Source organism: Athene cunicularia, assembly GCF_003259725.1.
Source record: "Athene cunicularia isolate RWA chromosome 11 unlocalized genomic scaffold, athCun1 chr11_part1, whole genome shotgun sequence".
NCBI classification, from domain to species: Eukaryota; Metazoa; Chordata; class Aves; order Strigiformes; family Strigidae; genus Athene; species Athene cunicularia.
The window spans coordinates 8662892-8685052 of NW_020799113.1; the positions used below are offsets into that span (position 1 = coordinate 8662892).

Below are 22161 nucleotides of genomic sequence, written 5' to 3' on the forward strand. Positions count from 1 at the left end.
CAAATAAAATCAGTCTTTGAAAACAATTTCAGATATAGTCTATTGTTGCAATATACAGGAAAATAAACAGTTCTTCAAAAAGTAATTTTCCCAGACATTCACTGGGAGTCTCCATTTAGATGCCCAGGTGTTAAAATTTTCTAGATTATTGTCTACACTTTTTTGAGGCAAATTATCAGCTTATGCTTTACAGTCATACAGCACTGAGTATGACAGGGTCCTGCTCCATGGCCAGGCCTCCAGGATATAACAGTAATAGAAACATATCCACACGGCTGCTGTGCCAGTGTTCACATTTTTTACTCTTCATTTCATCTAACTACAAAACAACATCATGGTTATTGTTGAAAACAAGGCGTTAGTTGTTTAGCTAGGGAAGTTTCCTCCTCTCAAAGAAGAAAATCCATTAATGGCAGAACATTCATACTGGTGGATGACAGTGCGAACCTTTGCTCCCAACAGGGTTTGACTTGGTGGAAAATGGCAGTGTCCTCGTTTCAGACCTGTCACCTTCCATTTGCAGGGGGTGGTGTTTCAGTCAGTTAAAAAAATCCTCAGTTTGTTCTAGTTTTCATAAACAACTGAAGCAGACTGAGAACTGTCAGCTCCTGGATGTGATGGCCATGGTGACTACCAAGATGGTCACGAGTGCCCAGAGATCAGATGTTATTTAGGGTGCTGAAGCCATGTTTCATTATTTCCATTATGATGGCAATGGAGCTTGGTGACACCTGAGGATCAGAAAGCAAAAATAACATTTTAATCCAGTGCTGTTCTCTGAAGAAGGAATTTTGCCATCTACCCCACTTGGTCACCTTCCCCTTTCCCCACTCTGATCGTTGCCTCTCCCAGCTCATATTGTCCTTCAGCCTTGCAGCAAGTTGGACGGGAGCTGTCCTCTGCCCTGGGTACGTGTGGGTACGTACAGAACCTGTCTCTCTCTTCATCTGTCTCATGCATCTCTCGGTGAGCACCTTGTTAGCCTCCATTAAAAGGGACCATAGGGTTTCCTTGCTGCAAGTCCATCCACTGGTGTCCTGCTTGCTGTCTTTGAAAATCTGAGCAGTGTTACCCTTTCTTTGAAAGCCCCTTAGAGATGCTTTCATGAAAGAGATGTAACTGCTGCCATTTACACAGTGACTTAGGTGCCTGCAAAATCCAAAGGTCTGGAGATGAAACCAAGAACCAACACAACGTAGAGCTGAGATAGGAAGAAGCATCTGTGATTTCCTTCTAGAGAAAATGTTACTTTTTGGGGGAGCAGGAGTATTCAGGTGCCTTGGGAGCCTGCCTTGCATTGCTGACACTCTGGGGAGCCTGCGCTACTGAAGGAAGCTTCCAAATGTGAATCCCCGGGTCTTGCTCCTGGCTTGTAATTGTGTTTTTAGCTTCTTGGAGGAAGTATTAAAAGCAGAATCAGACTGCAAGCAGTCCAAACAAAATGTCTATGTGTTGATTTAATGGCTGTACAGAGGTATCTGAAGTGGGCATCAAGGCTTGATCGTCTCACCTAGTGGTAAACCTCATTTGTTTTATGAAAAGGCAAAAACCCGTGGGTGCTGTGCCAGGACTGCCTTCAGAGGATGTTTGCCATTGTTTTCCTCACTGTGCATTCATCTTTCTAGCATCTGTCTTGGATTGACTGCCTCAGAAAAGGCATTTACAAGTAGAATTGAAGAGAAGTGTACTTAAAAAACAAATATGGGTTGTTTGTTGTAAGGCAGCCGATTGATAGTTGGCAAGACACCAAAAGGTCCAGACACTAATCTAATTGTTTACAGCTCATGGAGAGATTAATCCACAAGATTGGATGCCCTCATTTCCTTTACGCATTACAATGAATGTGTGAGATGCCAAACCCCATGGGGCAGTAGCAGAAAGAAAAAGGGCTCCATTTCAGTGCAGTTATTGTTTCAAGTTTAGAAATATATTGATTTTCTTTGGGTTTTGATAAGAATATAAATGCAAAGTGCCTTACTTAATATCAGAGTATCCTTGTTTCCTAGTCTCATTAAAACAAAATTGTGCTTTCTTATTTTAGTATGATATAATGCTCTGCAAAATTTAGATCAAACATATGAAATAAACTGTATCAAATACACAGTGAAAATGGTCAGGATACACTTGATGGCTTGCAAGGGCAAGCAACTGCTCTGTGCCTCTGAAAATGGGCAAACCTACCCATGGATGTCCAGGCTGGTGAGCTCTGAAAATCTTGGCTGCTGTAACATGCTGTGTGTTGGAACAGAAGCTCTGCAAAGGCAAAAAAGCAACCCTAGTATTGCTTTGACCATTGAGACTAAAACAAACGCTGCTGAGTGGCTGCTGCAAGCAGGACTTCTGTGAAACAGGCGTTCTCTGAACGGGAAGCTCAGAAGCAAACAGTACTGTGGGGCTATATACACTTTGAAGAGCAAATGATTCAGTGGGATGAAAATGTGGCTAATCTGCAGGGTATGCTCCTGCCTCCGCCCCTCGCGCTGGGCTGGCAGAGGCGCGGGAGGACGAGCTGCCCCGCAGCCTGGCACCGAGGGGAGCGCTGGGGATCTCGTCCCTGGGACACCAGTCACACTGCTAGGCATCCCGAAAGGAGTCCACCCTTCTGCTGGCAAGGAAAATTACCATGACCTGGGCCAGAAGTGAGATTTGGGAGTGCTCCCTGGAGGGCAGGATAAATAACGCCTTGGTCTGGTAGACCTGTTACCCTCTGACTGACTGGCTGCGGGGAAGTGTTCATGAGCAAAGTGTGTGTGTGTGTGTGTGTGCAGGCTGGTGGGCCTGTGAGCTGTTTACTGGTCATCACGATAGTTTGTTGCTGAAATTTTGCTACAGTTGCAAAGAATTTTCAAAAAGCTAATGGGATTGAGATATATTTACTCTGATGTTGCAATACCTGGCACATTTGGGGGAAGAAAATTAATATCCTGAACTAGTCTTTGCAGTGTTTCTAATTCCTTGACTAAGCACGTCCTCATATATCATTTTACTTTACCAGCTTTTGGGAAGAAGAGAATGTTTTGCTAGTCAGGACTTGTTTTGACTTAGTTTCTAATAATATCAGTCAGCACCATGTTGCCTGAAAGTCTGAATCTGACAAAAGTTTAGTTTTAAATGGGCTGCTTTTATGAGGTCATGTGCAGACTCATTGCTCCTGAATCAAGATCATAAATGTATAATTTTAATAACATTCAGCGAGAATAAGCATTTGCATATCCTTGGAGAAATTGTTCTCTGCTGCATAGTTCAGCTAGTTCAGCCATGACGTGGAGGGGGCATTTCAAGATTTGCATGTTGCTTAAAATATCATACTTTGCAAGGGAGGGTATAGAAAGAAACAGTGCAAGTAATTGTTTTTTCTCCATAGTGCAATACTTCTTCCAAGGCAGGGAGTGACAGTACCAAGCATATCCAAAGCCAGGATTTCTGTGGTGCAAAAACCAGTTTGCATATTGAGTTGAAAGCTGGTCATCACTGTATGTGAAAGTTAAATGAGGGACTGAGGAGAGAGGTGACTACAGCATGGTTTCAGTTCCCTTCTTCCCAATTCTTTTTTGTATTTTGGGTGTCTTACGGAGCAGTCAGCATAGGAGGGTCTTGGTAAGAGGTCACCACGGCTTGCCCTTCTCTCTGTCAGAACCCGTGTTTCTCGTGCAGGGAGTGGAGCGCATTGACCTGCCCGGGCTCAGGAGCCTGCGCACCGCCCGCAGCTTGGAGCAGGGCATGGTGCTGACCATCGAGCCGGGCATCTACTTCATCGACCACCTCTTGGATCAAGCCCTCCGTGATCCGGCACAGTCCTGTTTCATCAACAATGACGTCCTGCAGCGCTTTAGAGGATTTGGTGGGGTGAGTAATTCTTAACCATATGGTTTTCTGAAATTGGTTTTCTGAATTTTCTGAATTTGGTTGCCTTTAGTATGTACTTGAGAAGAAATCTTTTGGAAGTTGCAATGTGTTGCACATAGGGCTGTTCCTGAAGCAGCACCTTGGGCTATTTGACCCTGCAGACAAACTGGTGGGTTCTTTGTTATTTTTAAGGGCAGTTTTATACTTATGATATCTGATTAATGATAGAGCTCTAGTTTTTTATTGATTGAAATACCTTCTGTCATCACTGTACATTGACTTGTACGGGTGGGTGTTTTGTCTAATGTGTGAAATGTGTATGTTATGAAGTATGTGACTGAGATCCATACTCCAGAGTTAGCTTCCTTGACAGCAGCACAGTCTGGTGCTCCCTCCCAGGCCAGAAGAACCTGACGCTGGTTTAAGTCAGGGAGGTGGTAGGGAAAAACAGCAATAATTGTTCTTACTGGACTATTGCCAGAACGGCACGAAACTTGTGAATGTAAAGCCTTCCCTGTTTTCCAAGGGAATAGCCGATGGTCTTCACGAGCACCCGCGCGCGAGGTGTCGTATTGCAGGCTGACTGGGGGCAGTCATGGTCTGGGCGATCCTTCCCATGCAGGCAGCTGCTGTGCAAGTTGAGGGGCCTTGTTTCTCCATGCTCTCCAGGGCATATTTCCCATTCAAGCCACCGCCCTTGCAGAGCATTTAGCAGTTGCAGTGGCTTCCAGTGGGTTTTCATTTTAGCAGGGTGAGCATTTGAAGGGTGCTGCATTGTTCTCCAAGCTTCCGTATTCATGCACAGAGAAGATAGAGCAGGCAGCTGCAATGCCCCGTCCTCCTCATGGCCTTTCTGCTAAGTCTCAACAAAGCTAACAATCACTGGCAGTGGTGGTGATTTTCTGGTATGAAAAGTCACTCATTAGGAATTGTCTGCTGCTGCCATCGACTGATTTATCACTATGCCAGCCATGAGAGGGTAATTACTGTAATGCTTTTGGTCTGAGCTGGCTTTGAACAACCAACCCCAACAGCAAAGTTGTGTGTGCCATCACCAGTCGTGTGAAGCAGCGGCGCTCTGGGGCAGCTGCTCCCCATACAGTGTGGGCGCAGCCTTACCGAGAGACGTGGGACTTCACCCCTACTGGTAGTTAATTCACTGCTGAGGTTTGGGATGTTATCTGTCTCTGTGTTGTTTCTTTTATCAAGACTTTCCAGCCACCAGCTGAGGTACTCCTGAACGAAAGGCAGCTAACTCAGCATTTTCTAACTGTGAGCACGTTACATATGGCACTGCATGCTGAAGCATATTCTAAAGGAACGCAGTAAGGTACTGCTGTAGCTTGACACTGCAGCGAAAACAGGTTTATAATCTTCCCTTTCTTTGTAGACACTGTGAGGGGTTTTTGGCAGTTGAATTGATTCCTGGTGAGCTTTCTCTGGAAGTGCTCAGCAGAGCCCATGTTTCTTCCGTGCATTGCTGTGAATGCCTGGAGGTGTGCACATGGCTCACCTGCTGTCTGTTTGCGTGGAATAGCAGTGACAGTACAGGATCTCTACCTTGGTAATAAGTTGCTGGATCAGGCACTTTTGTTCTAGAGATTTGAGGCAAAGTCTAACTTTCTCCCCTGTTTTTTGCTTAGCTTCCTGTAATGATGACTTGTAAGGAGAGCTAGCCAACAAACTTTGCTAAAAGGGGGAGCTGCCCAAAAACGATTGAGCAAAAATCTAAATCTCGATCCCCCTGTGAACAATACATTTTACTTAGAGAAAAAAAATAATAATACACACATACTCTGAGCCAGATGTTGTCACTTGATTTTGTCCAGGAGAAGAATGGAAATAAAATCTGAGACTGAAGTACATCCGAATATTTCTGAATTCTACACAAAAGCTGAATTATAATGCAATCAAAATTAATTTTTCCATCTTTATAATTCTGACTTGATTCTGCATAAATAGAAGATGCCATTTGTGCTGTGTAGAGTGCTTAGTTATCTACGTGCTGGTTCATTCTAGTTTATCCAGAACGAGTGAGTATTTCTCTCAAAAGTTTGTCAGAAGCAATTTCTCTGTACATGATTAAAAACGATCTTGCGATGCCCAGTGCTTTTACTGACAAACCTTAATAGTACAGGGGTTAGTAATGGTGTCAGTCCTAGCTGAAGAGTTCACTACAACCAGTCCAATCTTCCTTTAAAAGAGAAATACATTCTGCAAAAGGAAATAAGGAGTCTATTTCCCGCTGCAGAGCTCAGCACTAATTAAAATGTTCATAATTTGGTTTAGTTTAATTCACTTCAAAAATGAACTTACATTAACCGAAGTAATGCCACTGTAATTCTGATTAAGACTGTCCACACAGGGGAATTTGTGGATTTTAATGAATTCACCTTGAATTCATGCCTTTTTTTCATTTTGAATAATTTTCTTGACTGTGACAAGTCTCTGCATTGAGAATAAAAGCTCTTTTGCGGTGCCAAAAAGGGCAAGACTGTAGCCACTTATCATAATTCATGCTGCCTGGTATTAGCCATAAAGAGATTGTAAAAGCTGCAAGAGAAGGAAAGAATGAGAGCGGTTTTCCGTCGCCCGCTCTGCATTGCTGCGGGCGTGCGGGGCGTGTGCTGGCACCGGCGCCGCTCCTGCACACGCCAGGTCAGTCGGCAGCCCAGGTGTCCTGCACCCCTGTGCCACTGACACCCCAGGTCATGGCTGCAGCTGCTGCCCAGGGACCTCCGAATTTGGGCTTTTACCAAACAAGAGCTGTTCTGGGTCACATACAGATCCCTCTGGAGGGAGGCAAGAAGTTTTGCTAGGGGATCTGCTTCTGAGAGCACAGGCTGCCCTGTCTGAAGCCCTAAACTCTTTATTTGACAGCCGTTGAGTTCAGTCCTTCACAAGCTTCCTCAGCCAATTTCGGGGAGTCACTCAGTCACATGTACTTCAGTTCTCCGTCTGCAGAAGTAAGGTCCAATTTACCGAGGTCATAAATTCTGTGGGGCAAGGGCTGCCGCCAAGTGCTGGTGCAGCGCCCATCCCAGGGCACCTCTGCTCTGCCTGGACTCTGCCCGCGCCACTCTCATAAATAAACATCGATGTACAAGTAGAGGTATGTGTATACGGTTGTGTATATTGCTCAGGAAAAGCAGCCAGTTCCTCGGGGAAGGGGAAATACTGACTCCAAATGCTGCCCTTTAGGGTTTGACATTTCCATTCTTCATAAGCTGATTACTGATTCATGCAGCTCATATGATGTTTTCTCAAAGACCCAGTAAAACCATTCAATCTTTTTTTTGGCCATAAATATTCAATCTCTGTTCAGGCTTTATTTTTCACTAGGATTTGAAGAACTAGCTCTAGACTTAATATGTGAAAACTCTGCAACTTAGAGAAGATGCTGAAAGACAGCTAAATGTTAAAATACATTACTTTTTCATTTGCAGATTTTTCTCATTTAAAATTTAAATAGGTTTACAAAGCCCAGGACCTTGAAGCTCTGCTAATATTACAATATTTTTCAAAACAGTAGTACTTCCCTTATTCAGGAACAAATGTTAAACCAAATAAAAAGCAGGATATTTAATTGCTTCTGCCTTCAGTTCATGGAGTCATGCAGTTGTGTCTGTCCTGGTTTTTATATCTTCAGAAGGTTGAGCTCTGTTTCTGGGTTTATGGTGAATGTGTGTTGTGAATGAAATAGTTTACTAGGCAATAAACACGCTCATCTGCTGTTTAACATTTTATATTGTGCAGCAGTAATAGTGCTACACAACATCTTTTTTTTAAGTTTTCATAGAAAAACAGTTATAATGAAATCTATAGCTTTCTTCAAAGTTCTTGTAAGACAAGTGATAGTTGTAGGCAACCCCAAAACAGCGACTAGTGCTTATAAACCTTCGTTAGCCCTTTTCTCTTAAGTTATCTAATTAACATAATTAGGTTAAAGTAAGAGCTGTTGTTTCTAACCTGTATTAGCTTACAGTTTATGGCGGCTTTGTGAGCCTGGATGAAGGGGTGTGCCTGAAGCTTCTTTTTCCAGCCGTATCAGTTGATCTAATAAAATACATGGCCTCACCCTACTAATCTTGATCCTCTTTTATAAAATATTTATATGTGGACCTTTAAAATAAAGTGTGCCTGACATAAGGACTTGCTTGTGAATAAGAAGAGGGAAGACTGGCAGCATGGGATGAGAGTCAGCCTGTAGCACAGAGCCTATTAGCCTCTGTAGAAAACATCTTGGCACTGCCACTTTGTGTAACGTGGTAACAGGAAAGTGCCTTCCCCAACCCTGCAACTTGCCCTCCTGTCCCTGGGTTTGACGCAAGAGCAGCTCTATTTCCTAACCAGTACCCCTGAAATACAGAAGTCAAACCCTGCTCATGGTAAGTTTGCTCTGTTAAAAATTATTGGTGAGTTGATGGCTGCGTCAAAATAAGTCCCCTTGGCTACATGCATCTGCCTCTGTAGGATACCAGCTATAAAAACAGACACATGGATCCTTCAGCCAGACAGAAGCACATGTGCTAATTTACTTCGAGGGGTAGCATGTGTGGCCCATGTCCTGTCATCGTTTCCCAGGCGAGTCTCCCACTTTTAAGATCTTGCAGCGATAGTATTGCTGCTTTCCACAGCCATAATCAAATAAATGTTCAATAGATTTTTTAAAAAAGGAGACATGTCACCAGTGGTCTTTTTTAATCACATCTGGGATCTGTCATCGTGCAAATCTGGACTATTTAATTGGCCACAATTGTTTCTTGATTCTCAAAAGTCTTTTTTATATATATATATCATCATCCAAAAGAAATGAATGAGTGCTACAAACCCTTCCCTTGGAAGATAACATAGGAGGCTCTGGGGAGCATGACTGTATTAGTAAGTCGGGACAAAGTGCGAGGCTGTATATATAGCTGACAGCAGCCCTGGTATTTAACTCCTGTGCTGTCCTTGGCTATGCCTGCACAGCTTGCTTTGGGACAGTTGGGTCCATTGAGTCGAGCCACATGATGGTCTGTTGCTGGCGTTAGACAGTTGTGCAATGAGGTCTATCTAGACAGATCATGCCACTACCCTTGATAAGAAAAAGGCATTTTAGGGACAGTCCTGGCATTCCTGGCCATTTCAGCTTTGCAGGAGTGCTTTTTGAAGCATGCCATTTCACACTGAAAAAACAAAGCGTCCCCTGGGGTGTTTGCAGAGTGCCCTGAAGGCTGCTGGTGCAGCAAACCTCACACCTAAGTTTGCTGTTCCTTTAAGCTGTGTTCGATTCCAAACCACTCTGTAGCCCTGAAACAAGCAGCACTGTTGAACAAAGAGCCTGCAGACAGGGACAGCTCTGAGAGCAAGTTTCATAACCACTGTCCCCCACTGGGAAAGGCAGTCCCAAGGCAGTGAGCCTTGCCAGGCAGATCCAGCATCTTTTGTCCATTTGGACCAAAGACAAGACCAAATGCCGGGCTCTCCTGTAGGGAAGGTTTTGCAGGTCCTCTGAAGCTGCTTCTTGCTGCTGCTGAGTTTAAGCTCAGGGCGAAGCATGGAGGGTGTGAAGGAAAAGAGCAAATGCAAAAACTTTCTCCCACTTAAGAACCTGTGTTCCTCTGCACTTGTGTTGCTTTTAGGGAAAGGAAAAATATGCACTGAGAAGTCTGTCTTCTCTGTTACAGCAAGCACCCATTCCAGGTGATAGTTATCCAAGCAGAGGAATGGTTAGATCCTGGAGAAAAAGCTGGAGCTTTCCTAGGAGGATGAGTAAGACCCCACGGGAGCACTGGTTGTGTGCACCTCCAGCTATATCCCAGAGACCATTCGGAGTTGCTGGTGGTGAGCAGGCTGGTGGGACAGTGCTGGCGCTCCTGCTTTCCACAGCAATCCACATATATCCTATACCATGAGTTGCTGTGTGTGGCACTCCAAACTGATGGCTTTCCCCATCATATGCCCTTTGGTAAGTTCCCTGGCTTAGGGGGCTCCAGCCCTCCCTGTGCTCTCCTCGTTCAGAGTGTCTCATGTCTCACCTCCACCAGGATCTTAGCCAGCCCCATCTCTCTTTGTCCATTATTTGTCAGTCCTGCCTCACCTCACTGTATATTCCTACCCCTGGCTCCTTTCATCACCCTAGCTCCGTTTTCCAGCTCCTTCCCCATCCTGATTTTTTCTTGTGGCCTAGATAGGGCACAGCATTGACCAGACACCTTGTCCCACTTGTTCTTCCCACCACCTCTTAGTCTGGCTTTCATCTGCTCTGCTTTCAAGTCAGTCTGTCCCCTCAAAGAGTGCTGAGGTATTGGTGAGGGTTTGAAACACTAAACTGGAAAACACCGACAGGTTTTTTTTTTCCTAATCTCACTGGTTAGCAGATGAATTGTGGCTGGTATTTCTCTGTAGCAGATACACTGGGGAATTTCAGCTCAAGCAGGTGAAGGTTTGTGAAGCTGGCAGTGCTCAGAAAGAGGCGCTCTCCATAGGCAGAGTCAGCTCTCGCTTTGTCTGGCCTCCCCTCTGCTCTCGGACTTGGGTTTGCACTGCCATTTTTATTTTCCACATCAACACTGTGCCCAGTTCCATTTACACTGGTGTGCTTGCCAATGTGATGCTTTGACTTTTACCATGTCATCAAATCTGTCCCCTGGATTCTGGCACTTTTGCAGGGCTTGCCTGGTACCAACAGATTTTTGGCAGAGGCTGGTCCACCCAGATATGCTGTGCCCGGACCCAAGACAGGACAGATGCTGGGGGCTGCTGCGAGCTAGAGGGCATGATTCACCTTTAGATGCAATGCGACCGTCTTGCTGATTCCTTGGGTTATTTTTTGCTCAGATGGCCAAATTCGAAGCAATGAATCAAAAAACCCACCCTGGTAAAAGCTGTTCAAGTGCATAGAGTCGTTCAATGTGTTGCTGATTTCCTTTTCTGTGGCAAGGCACTGGCCTTTCAGGACACTGAGTGTAAAGAGCCTCACGGCTTTCAAATTTACAGCTGTCCAAATCAAATGTGTGAACTCAATGGAGTTTGTTTATTTAATTCTGCTTTATAACACACTTAACTTGATACCAAGTAAAAGAAATAATCTGGCAAAGACATCATTAAACTGTTTAACAAGGACTGGATGACTCATTTTGTTTGAACAAATGGATTATTTTGCAATCAGAAGTACAAATGTTAACCAGCTTTATTTTTAGTTGAAAATGTCAAGGGGTCAGAAACAATTAAAGCAACTGTAAGGTGGGAGTCCCCGGAGTTTGTGTTCTCTTGGATTTACACCTTACTGAAATTGCTTTTATTGCAGCTTAGCGACTTACTAACATTTTTCTGATAAGATAACAGGAAATGACTGTGTAGGCATATTTACTGGTAAGAAGAGATTAGAGTCAAACAGAAATGGAGCATACTTTTCATTTTAACAGAACAAGAGCTGGAAAACTGAGAGGATCTGCTTTTTCCTTGCATGATTTGAAATGTAGTGATTGTATTTTAAAAGGAATGTCTGACCTGCTTAGGACTTTCTCCATCAGCTCAAAATTCAATGTTTTGAATATCAGCTACAAGATATTTCATGTTGCAGTTCCTCCGTTGAAAGTTTATTGTGTTTAGAGAAAAGAGAATGTGATGTTTCAGTACAAAGAGCAGCTAACTGCAGCTCAGCACCAGGACCGCTTCGAAAACAGGCACTCTGGGTGTCAGGAGGCACTGCTGTTGAACCTGCCCCTAGCAAGCCATGTACTAGCAAGGCTGGAGGCAAATTCAGGAGAAATGTTCCTTTTGCTGCTCCTGATGTCAAGAGGTTGACATTTATTGGCCCCATGTAATTATACAGCATGACCTCACTGATGCAGCATCTCGCTCAGCCTGTCCTTGGTGTACCCGAGGTAGCAGAGGCACCACCCGAGTCACCTGCAGGGCCACCACCTCCTGCAGGGCTGCTCTGCCGGGGTCACCATGGAGCTCGTGACATCCCAGGGGGGTGGCAGGGGCCGGTGGCCCAAGGGGGATTGGGCCCTACAGAGCTCAGTGCCCCGGTGCTGGTGGGTGATTCCAGTGCTTGCAGCGTGTTGCTCTGCCTGGTGTCGCATCAGCACCACAGGCTGAAGTCATGCCTTGTGCTCCTGCTGCTGTCCCTGCCTGACGTGCTTCTCATCCCCAGCTGCAATTCCTTGGTAACCGCGTGTTCTCTGTAACAGGTCCGGATCGAGGACGACATCGCAGTGACAGCCAGCGGAATGGAGCTGCTAACGTGTGTCCCACGTACTGTTGAAGAAATAGAGGCTTTCATGGCAGAAGGCCAAAGCAGTGCCAAGTCATTTGACTGCCTCTCCAGCCAAAAGCAGTAAACTTCAAGACAATACTTCGTGTCACACTAATCAGTCACCGTTCTGATTTAATGCTGCAGCATATAAAATAAAATGCATGCAATTCTTAATAGCAAGAGAGGCAGGCAGGCTATTAGTTGGAATGATTCATTCATTAAAAATGGAGTTAGAAGGCTTCAGCCCGTGATATCCAGGTAACTCAAATGTTGCTGCTTGCAGTCAGCAGTTTACCAAGTGCAACCTGAATAACCCTGCTGCATTGTCAGTGGGGCTTATACGTCTGCCAAATCTCAGCTCAGACATATCTTGCAATTAAATGTGAGTTTTGATGATTGGGACTCTTTAACCAAATGGATTATCTGAATGCTGACAACAATTGTAACAATCTAAGTCCTTTTTTAAACTTCATCACAAGTACTGCAAAAAACACGGAAGAAAAATCAGCTGTTCTCAGTGGACATAACGACACTTATTTTTCTTACGAATCTTATTTCAGTATCAATGGAGTAAGCAGAATCAAATTTTTATTAAAATAATCCTTGGCATCATTTATGCTCACAATTTTGTGATCATTATGCTCTTCTGCTCCCATTCCTGCTTCTTTATCTGACCTTTCTACCAGTTTGTGCTCTGGAAACTTTGACCCTTCATTAGCCAGATTTTTCTGCTCTGGGTAGTGGGTGTAGTGATCCTTCACACACAGCCTGATGCTTATTAGATTTGTCCATTTATTTGTTCCTTAAAAGTGTAGATTGCTGTGGTATTCACAAGCCTTAGAAACTGCAAGGGAGTATCTTTGCCGCAGGGCTTGAGATCATTCAGCAGCATATGCTGTGCAGAATGATAGTTATTTTTAACTGTCCAGTGTTAGTCAGTTCAGAATGAAATCATGTAAATTTTATTTGGATACACCACAGACTTATTAATAATGATCATAAATGATTTTCCATTCGTGCAGGTTTTAAATTACCCAGAGAAGCCTTTCTTTACTGTAGGTGTTCATCAACCTTCAGGAGAATACATTTCTTGCATCATAAAGTAGCACTGGTTACTGTAACTACATAAAAATAATCGTGCTCACTTTATGAACACATCAAAACTCCTGTTCGGTCCTCAGGCTCCGTTGCACAGTTGGACTGCAAAGCCACTTCAGAACATCCCTCTGCCGTGTCAGGGGGAACTGAAGTCACAGGAGGATGTCAGGGCCTTTCTGGGTCTTGCCGCTTGTCCAGTGAGGATTTTCCCGCTGTGCAGGGATTGACTGACTTGATGGTCTCAGTTCTGTTCCTCACGTCCTGGAGCTGGCATGCGGGCAGCGGGACCAACGGTGAGCTTCTGGGTGTCTGCAAGCGCCTGTCTTACATGGGGCATGCAGCACAACAGGGGCAGGGGTGGTGTCAAAAATCACTGTGGTGCTGTCTTTTGGATCCCCACCTGGGACTGGATTTAGGGCTGAAATAATTTCCTTAAAAATTCTCAAATGTGTTGCTCTAACAGAGAGCTCCTTTGGTTAATTGGGTTGATCTGTGTGACGAGAACCTGCTCTTTATTCATAACAGCTTGGTGACCCATTGCTAAACAGGAAGCTGCATGTTGAAGACTAAAGAAACACATTGTGAAATAATCCAGGGGACTTCACTCCTTATGTTTAATGTCACTTTATTAAAAAACTAGCCTCTTTACATGTTTTTTAAAGGTTGCTCATTATTTGTTTGTAAGAGGTAAGTGCAGGAGGTCTCAACTGTGAAGGGGAAGGCATGAAGAGGGGAGGGCGAGAGATCAGCAGCTTGTACGTGCAGCTGCACTTAGTGCTCCCGTGTGTGGTGACTGCAAGTCTTGTACCTTTGCAGTGTAGTACTTGTGCAGAGGACTCAGGCTTTGCAGATACAAGAACACAGTAACTACACTGGCACTGCTCCAGACTCATCTCCCCCTAAAACTTGGGAGGTTTTTTCCATGCACGACGGTGCTCATGGCCTCAGCCTCGTTCCCTCCGTGTCCAAGTCCTTCCCTGTGGCGTGCTCTGAACACACCCATGGGATCGCTCACTGCTTTGGGCACTCCGAAACCTGCTGTTGCTTGGGTTCAACAGCAGTTACTATTTTAAAGTAACACTTCACAGATTTTTTAAAAAAGAGAGTTTTGGAATTGTTTCAACTAAGCCGTAACCCCAGTTTAGTTAATAGGCCTTTCCCTGCCTGTGATTAATCTTGGCAAATACTGGGCTCTGCTGCTGCAGAACAGGTCGAGCAATCTGGTGTGCTGCAGGAGACAGAACTGGTTCTGCTTCGACACGTACCAGCGAACAAACCCTACCGCGAGTTCTGGGGGGAAAGCACTTGCTCACGTAACCAGCTTCTCTGTTGTTTTGCTTGCCCGAGACATGGATGCGTTTTGGTCTGGGATGGTGCACCATTTCCCATTTTACTTCATAATCCAGCCCATGAACTTGGTGAATATAAATTTCATCCTTCCTTCTAGAAGTCTGTTCTGTAATTATAATTTCTATCCACGTAAGCAAAAAGTAAAACGTTTTCCTAAATTAGCGGGGGGGGGGGGAATAGGCCTTTAAGAAAATGCAAAGTGATATTTAATACACATAAAATAGGTTAGTGGGAGAAAAATACAGGTTAACGTCAAAGTTTCTTTTTGACAACATTAGGATATTTCAGGCTGTTGCGATCATGTTTTCCCAAATGAGTTTCCCCCCTGGTGCAAACAGACTAATAGAGTGGCACCAAAATAACAGAAAGTGTGTAATGTTGAGCAAGTTTGTGTGTTCAGAAAGGTCCAAGCACTTCTGAACTGATGTATTTAAATTGCTTCAGCTCCCTGGGCTTGGATGCACTCTGGATTTATCTGCCACGCCAAGGACGCTGCTGCAGCTACAGGGTATTAAAGTGGTAGAGCCTCCTAGTGCTCGTGGAGGCTGGAGTAGACCTCTTCTCTTAGTATACAGTGAGAAAATGGGAGTAAGGTTTCCTGCTGAAATGTACAGTGCTGTAACACCCCTTGTAGTGACAGGCACTGTATTCTGTCACAGACTACAGTTGTTAAGAAAAATGTGTCAGAAGAAAAACCTTAACTTCTGTAGGCCTACACTGAAATTTTCTTGTGTAGATGTGTATTTATTCCAGCCTTTCTTTAGGAAGAAGAGAATCGTCCAAGTCACCTAGGCATGGGTGTCCTGTGCCTTGCAGTGGAGGGGTAAGATTGAGGCATTAGGCTGTCGCACAGCCTGAGCTGCTCCACCTTGGGGCAAAGAGAGGGAAAGCCTCACTCCTGCCTTCGCTCCTTGGTTTGAGACAGCTGTTTTGGCAGGAAGGGGCTTAGAATAGTGGATTTAACACCTTTCTTGCAATCACTCTCGCTGAGGCTAATTTAAAATAGTAATTTGTTTTAACCTTGGGTCTATGGCTTCACATATCAAGGTGATGTGCTGCACACAGCCTACGTGCTTCCCTAGGCAAAGCAAGCATGTGCAGACTGCTAAGGCAGAGATGGCATTGTGCAAATGACTTTTCATAACTCAGTGGTTTTGTTTTAAATAAGAAGGAAGTGGAATCAGAGCTGTCAGGAGTAACAGGTGGAGAAGTCACCCTCCAGAGCATCAGAAAGGGCATTGCTCCCACTCAAATATTTAAGAAGTCATTTTCACCAAGATCAGAATCAAATACCAGATTTGGAGCCCCTGTGCCAGTTATTAGGGGAGGACCCCACATCAGCCTGTCAAACCAGCTGCAGGACAACAGGGCCACAGAGTCCCCGTTCACAGAGCAGACAACCAGGGAAGAGACCAGCTCCTGCCTTTTGCCCCGGAGTAGGTGCAGAGTTAACAAATGAGATGCTTTCAGGTTCTTTCAAAACCGTTGGGGTTTCTTTTTTGTTAAAACAGGAATTCAGCCAAAATGAGATTCTTTTCACTGAGTAAAACCTGAGTGGAAGACAGGAATGGAGACTTGCACTGATTTCTCAGACAGCTGCTTGAGGTGGGCACCTCTGCATTTGAAATAGAAAAGGGACAGGAAAAATGACTCCAGCACTAGAAGCAAAAGTTTTTTATTAGCTTCTGATACTTCAATCCTACCTACTTAAGCTGCAGCTAGAACCAAAAAACATATCTTTGTAAAAAGACTACCATAATTCAAAACAATCCATAAAAGTTTTCTGCATGTATTAAAAGTTTAACTTCAAAAAGAACTTTTCAAGCTTTCATTTTCTAACAGCATCTTCATAGAGATAATACCCAAGTTCTTCCTAAGTACAGATACAAGGCAAACAAGCATCCTACAAAAAAATAATCTATGGAAAAAGGTAGTGTAGGAAGGAAATTAAGACAGTGTAATAATCCACTAGCCAGACACACAGGTTAAATGTAACACAACCATACCATCAATGAAATATTTAAAAATGAAAATAAATTAAGGTTACATCAAAGTTCCTGCTTTACTTTTATTGTTTAAATCCTCAATATCGTACATACCACTGCATTATGGATCATGGCAAAGGCTTAGCACTAGCATTTAAAAAAGTTGCTAAAGTTTTATGAAAATAAAACAAGACCAAAAGATACTCCTTCACACAACTGTATGATGGCTGTAGAAATTCCACTGAATCAGTTATTCGAACTAGGACCGTTAATTTTTAAAATCACTGTGAATTTCTGTAAGATCTTGATTGCAAATCTGAACAGCCGTGAAAATGGAGATTAATGTCAACGAGCACTGATTCATACATTCTGGCTGAACACCCCTTTCACTGCTTAGCCAAGCTGCAGCTTTTGTTCTCCCTGATACCTGCACCCCAGCAAGAATGCAATTTTGCAGAGCACAGTTTTTTGGTAGCATTTTGACATTTTCTAAAAAACAGTATCTTGTTCTCATAAGGCCCCAGTCACTATGTGAGCAATGTGAACACAGCTTAAAAGGCTTTGTCAATGTGCTGCTTAACCTTTTGTACATGATGCTTCAGACTCATTTGCTGTTTGGAAGCCAACTGCCTATATGTATCATCATACTATATTGCTATTTTTCTAGAAAACATCAGTAAGCATCCCAGCTCAATATTACTACACCCTCCCCGTTAACGATAACTGGACAGGAAAGACCTAAGTGGTGCTTTATAGGACTTGCTCTACAGATTTAAAGTAGTCCACCAAATAGGAAAGCAAACACCCTCCACAGCCTTTGCAGTTTTTGTAATACGTAATAGAGAAAACAAAGGGCTTAATTACACTAAAAGGTATTTTAAAAGACATTTTATCCAATTACGAGTTTCTGATACTACAGTGAACCTTCCTGCTGGATTCCTCCCATTGTGCAAACGGTAAGAAGGTAAGTGAACATTTCTGTGAAAAATGCTATTTCTCCAATACTAAGCTCCTTGTTGACTATGAATTTAGATCTGCATTAATTAGATAAATCTTGTAGAGGAGAAAAATATTTAAAACAAACACCCTAAGCAGTTTCTGGTCTAATTGTATCAAATTTTCAGTGTTAAACCTAAAAAGAAGAAAATCTCCACAAAACGATAGTTGAGTTTTTGCTTGGTTGCTGCATGGGTGTTGCAGACAATCCGCACCCGAGTGTTCAGTTCATAAGGCTGCAGCAGTGTTACTGTCCGTTGTTTTCTGGATTTGTTGTGGTGGTTTCAGTGCCAACAGGTTGCACATTGTCTGCAAGATTGTGCGCATGCTCAAGGAACAAGTCTTTCAGTACGCTCAGTTCCTTGGTCAGGAGCTTAATTTTTGCCTCTAAACGTTCATTTTCTTCTTTGAGCTGGTTTACCCTTTGCAGCGTGTCTTGTGCTTTCTGCTTGCTTTTTAACCGGCTCTTTTTCACTGCCATGTTGTTTCGCTCTCTGCGCTGACGATACTCATCACTGTTTCTATCCACAAAGGAATTTTTCTTTCCCTGCTTGCTGGGAGGCACAGCTTTGCCTCCTCCACCAGGACTAACGGGCACCAGCTGGGGAACCTGCTGCAAACCACTGGTGTGTGCTTGGGTGTGAATCACGCTTACTCCGTTCGCATCTGTAGCGGTGTTCTGTTGGGATGTCTTGCTCATTTGGACAGGCTCTTCTTGGACACAGGAGAATTTATTAGGAGACTGAAAACGGTTATGTTTCTAGAAGGCGTTTCCAACAGGTCTTCACATGGATTAAGGGCGAGGTGAACCTAGTAGGAAAAAACCTGCTATTAAAGGTGCTGGCTTCATCTACAATCTTATACATCACTGGCTTTAGCATAAGGTACTGATGGTACATCTGGTACATCTGGCAGTAACCCATCACAACTGTGCTGGAAGTGGACAAGCTGCCAGCTACATTTCAGAAGCCCATATTTGGATTGGAAGGGACTGTTACTGGGTCATCTAGTCAAGCTGTTTGCATTGTTCATTGGCTTTACTCAGTTATTCCAAAGCCATCCCTGATGGACGGGTGTCTAGCCTAGCCTCGAATATCTCCAGTTTCACAACCTCTGTCTTGGCAACAGGTTCCACTGTCTAACTTTTCCTCCAGTTATATAATTTTCTTAATTTTCAGACTGGAGTTTTCCTTCTGCAGCTTAAACCTATTAACAGCCTGACTCTTGACCAACAGGAGTAGTTGATCCTTGTCCTCTTCAGACCATCCCTCTGGGTGTATGCACAGACAAATTCCTCCCTGGTTCCTTTTCTCTGGAGTGAGGGTGCTCAGACTTGTCCACCACCTTTCCTCCATCATCTACTGCACTTGCTTTTGATGTCCAAACTGATGACTGCTTTAAAGTCTCACTAGTACCGAGTGGAAAAAATAATCTATGGAAAAAAGTAGTGTGCTGCAAAGGCTGTGACTGAGTGACATTAAAGGAACCCCTTCAACCAAGCAAGGTAAGACAAGCTAAACGTGTAACAGTACTGTAATGAGCAGGTGGGACAGGAATGCAGGGTGATGACAATGTGAGATCACTAAATGGCAAAGACAGGGGGACTGTTGCCATCCTTAGGAAGACAGCAGCCATAGCTGACTGGTCCACAAAATATGTTCCCCTGCTGAGGCTCCTGCACTGGTCACTGTCCACTCTTCTGTCCAGCAGACAAACAGGCCTGACGAGCAGGACACCCTCTCACCTGACTCACGTTCTCCCGCTGCTGAGGTCAGCCTGCTCCTGACCCTACTGGTGGCACAAGGAGGACTCCACCACAGCTGCTGCAGGGACACGGCCCTGGCAAGGCTAACAGCTGCTCCCCTTCTCTTCCCATCTCACGGGATGACTTCCTAAATGTCTGGGAGAGAAGTTTGGGAGAGAAGAGGGGAAGGGCAACAGGGTTGTTCTAAGTTCCTGAAACACCTGCCTATGGCTCCAATGAAAAGTACTCAGCGATCAGTCAAAGGAGTGTTGATTTCTTGTCATGTTAAAGTATCCAACTAGCATAAACCAATCCTACTCCCAGACAGACTGCACTGCAGCAGTGCGGCCCTGTGCTCTGTCACACACGACTAGTGTTCAGCGTCCTCCTTGCCCACCCTCAAGAGGGCCCACTGGAGAGCGCGTTAGCAGTGGGCAGTGCTAACCGCCCAGGATGGGCAGCGGCCAGCCCAGGGGTTATGGCTCGCATCAGTAAGGGCGCGAGGCGTGGGTGACCATAGGTCTGTGTCTAGCTGATGAACGGATGCAGTGAGATGTTTGTGAACGAGCTGCTGTGTGTCACTGGTCATTCTAAACTCACGGTTCATCAGCTGTTTACTGTTCTTGTTTGTCTTTCTCAGCAGTCTGAGTTGCTGTTTTACCTTCTGCTAGGGTATCATTAAAAAGGTTAAAATTCTACTGTCTAAATCAATTGCAAATTTTCTTCTGCAGTGAGGGAGCCAGAATGAGATGCAGTTGCAGTGTGGTTCAGTAAAACTGACCAAAAAGCCTAGTAAGTTTGGCTTGAATGTTACTCAATTAACTTTCTGTCACTAAGAAGTCTTCTCGCTTAAAACAAGCAAAGATGTGTGAGTACACCCACGCTCCTCCTATCAAGAAATCTTTTCATTTTCTTATTTCAGGGCAGAGGCCATCAGCAAATTTTACATCTGTATAGCTGAATCTATATACATACATGCCTAACTTCTGTATTTAATATTTTCCTGATTTCAACTCTTACAGCAACTTTTGCAAATCACATTTAAGCCTTAAGATTCTGACTGAATAAGCAATTTAGTTCAGCAGTTAAACTGAATGTACAGCTAACAAGATGTCACTGTGCACAAACATGAGACTGGCAGGGCCAGTTGTAGTAGCTGTTCATGTGTGATTGCACAGACATTTTTAGTCAAGATGCTCCGCTCAGAGCATATACTGGCTTTGTCTCAGCTTTATGTTTAAATACAGAATTTCTGTAGCCCTCAAAGAGTATAGAGCTCTGTTAGTTTGCCTCTGACACCTGTATTTTTCCACTAATTTCTGGCATCTTTGGAATGGCAGATACAATGCTCTCCTGTTCCCTCTGTCAACACATTACAGTGCTTGCTAACTTCATCTGGTCAGCCTAGTTAAGTAGCCCATACCATCTTTGAGATCTGCCTTTTGTACTTCATGAGATACTACAGAGGAAGGGGTGGCTCCTGCCCCTGAAGGCACCCCACCCGATGTGTAACAAGTTTCTTCACATCACCAGGTTCCATGTGCTATTTCTCTTTATGCTATTGAAACTATTTAATATTGCTTTATCATTCCCTTCAGATCTCTATCAAATTTCCCTGTAATTCAAAGGAAAAAGTATTTGTTCCATTAAATCAGATTCTAATGGAATATTTTAGTTGGGCAGTACATGGATATGAGCAGAGAAGAACTAGTGTCACACCTCAAGCAAGTGTTCTAGCCCTACTAGAACAGATCTCCCTCAATTTCTTCCCACTGCAACTGATCCATTTTGTATCAAATAACTATTTCTTGAGTGAGACATGCTCTTATCTGGCCTGATGATCACAAGTCTTACCTGGGAGAGATGACATCTGGATTCCTGCCCTGCTCCAACTAGTATTTATGAAAAACAAGTAGCACTAACTATAGTGCATCACAGATAACCCTGCAGTGGTAACAGTTGAGGCTTGAAACTAGTTTTTCCCTCTGGTTATTTGGAAGCTGGATCTCTACTACCAGTTTTAAGTTCTTCAATAGAACGAGAAGGAAGAATATCCTGGACAGTGACAGGTGCTATAGGGCATCCTTCAGGGAATACTGGAATGACGTTTAAAGACAGCAGGTATGAGACATATGGAAAGGGCTCTCAAGAAGGGTGAGGTAAAGGACACAGTAATTGGGAGAGGCCACGAGGCTGGGGAGGGAGATGAGTCTCAAAGTTTGTTTCTCGGACACCATGCCACACAAAGGCAGCAGCTCTGCTCCTCTCCACAAACAGGTTGGTTTCCTGTTAAGGGGCAATAGCCCCGGCACAGCAGGAAGCAGCTCCTCTGAGAGCCAGCTGAGTTTCTGAGCATCTTGTTCCCATAAAGCTGCTCATTAGCTTGAGCTCAGCGACAGCCCTAGGCTGGTTCCACCCAGCACATGGTAGTATTTCCAGTGGCCAGTTAGAACTGCCTTCTTCTCTCCTTGGGCCACTAACTGGCCACCCAGGACACCAACTGACCACCCACTACAGCATAATAGCTGGTAACCCAGAGGTGTCTTCTCAGGCAGAGAGATGTTTCTTACTGACTGACAGCACTCCTCAGGGACCAGAGAGACTCCCAACCAAGCAAATCAGGGCCTTTTTCATCTTTGCTTTCAAAAAAAAAAATAAAAATCAAAAACTTAAAACTTCCAAATGTTTGTTTTGTCAAAAAACAAAAGATGTGTTTTGTTAATTAAATCAGTTGCATTGGTTGTTTTACTTAGCGGCAAAAAATACAAAGCACTTCTCTCTGCTCCTTTTCTAGATGTGACTGTATTGATTCTGATCATTAGCTGGGATGACTTTATTGCATAAATTCACCCAGCTGTCTTGTCTATGCAAAATCTGTCCCAACCTGAAGAGCA

The 22161-nt window shown here is 44.1% G+C and overlaps 2 protein-coding genes across 3 annotated transcripts in view; one reads left to right on the forward strand and one right to left on the reverse strand.

The window, feature by feature from the left end:
* The window catches only part of PEPD (peptidase D), a 150429-nt gene extending 137723 nt beyond the window's left edge, over window positions 1-12706 (forward strand). The window contains exons 15-16 of the mRNA XM_026856947.1: window positions 3655-3846; window positions 12030-12706. Coding sequence (XP_026712748.1) covers window positions 3655-3846; window positions 12030-12179 — 342 coding nt within the window. The 3' untranslated portion in view covers window positions 12180-12706. The remainder of the gene's footprint in view (window positions 1-3654; window positions 3847-12029) is intronic.
* LOC113484273 (CCAAT/enhancer-binding protein gamma) lies at window positions 2017-21914 on the reverse strand. Of its 2 annotated transcripts, XR_003399196.1 has the most exons (2): window positions 17660-21914; window positions 2017-2027 (listed from the first exon to the last, which is right to left on the reverse strand). XR_003399196.1 is itself a non-coding variant. In XM_026856543.1 (1 exon), the coding sequence occupies exon 1, from the start codon at window positions 18221-18223 to the stop codon at window positions 17771-17773; it is 453 nt and encodes a 150-aa protein (XP_026712344.1). In that variant the 5' UTR covers window positions 18224-21914; the 3' UTR covers window positions 16194-17770. The 2 variants fall into 2 exon arrangements, 1 of the variants encoding a protein (XP_026712344.1); XM_026856543.1 differs by lacking the exon at window positions 2017-2027 and having other exon boundaries at window positions 16194-21914.
* Between the last annotated feature and the right edge of the window lie 247 nt (window positions 21915-22161).

Excerpts from the sequence above, each read along its gene's own strand:
- LOC113484273 (XM_026856543.1), bottom strand. The coding sequence starts at position 18,223 with ATGAGCAAGACATCCCAACAGAACACCGCTACAGATGCGAACGGAGTA.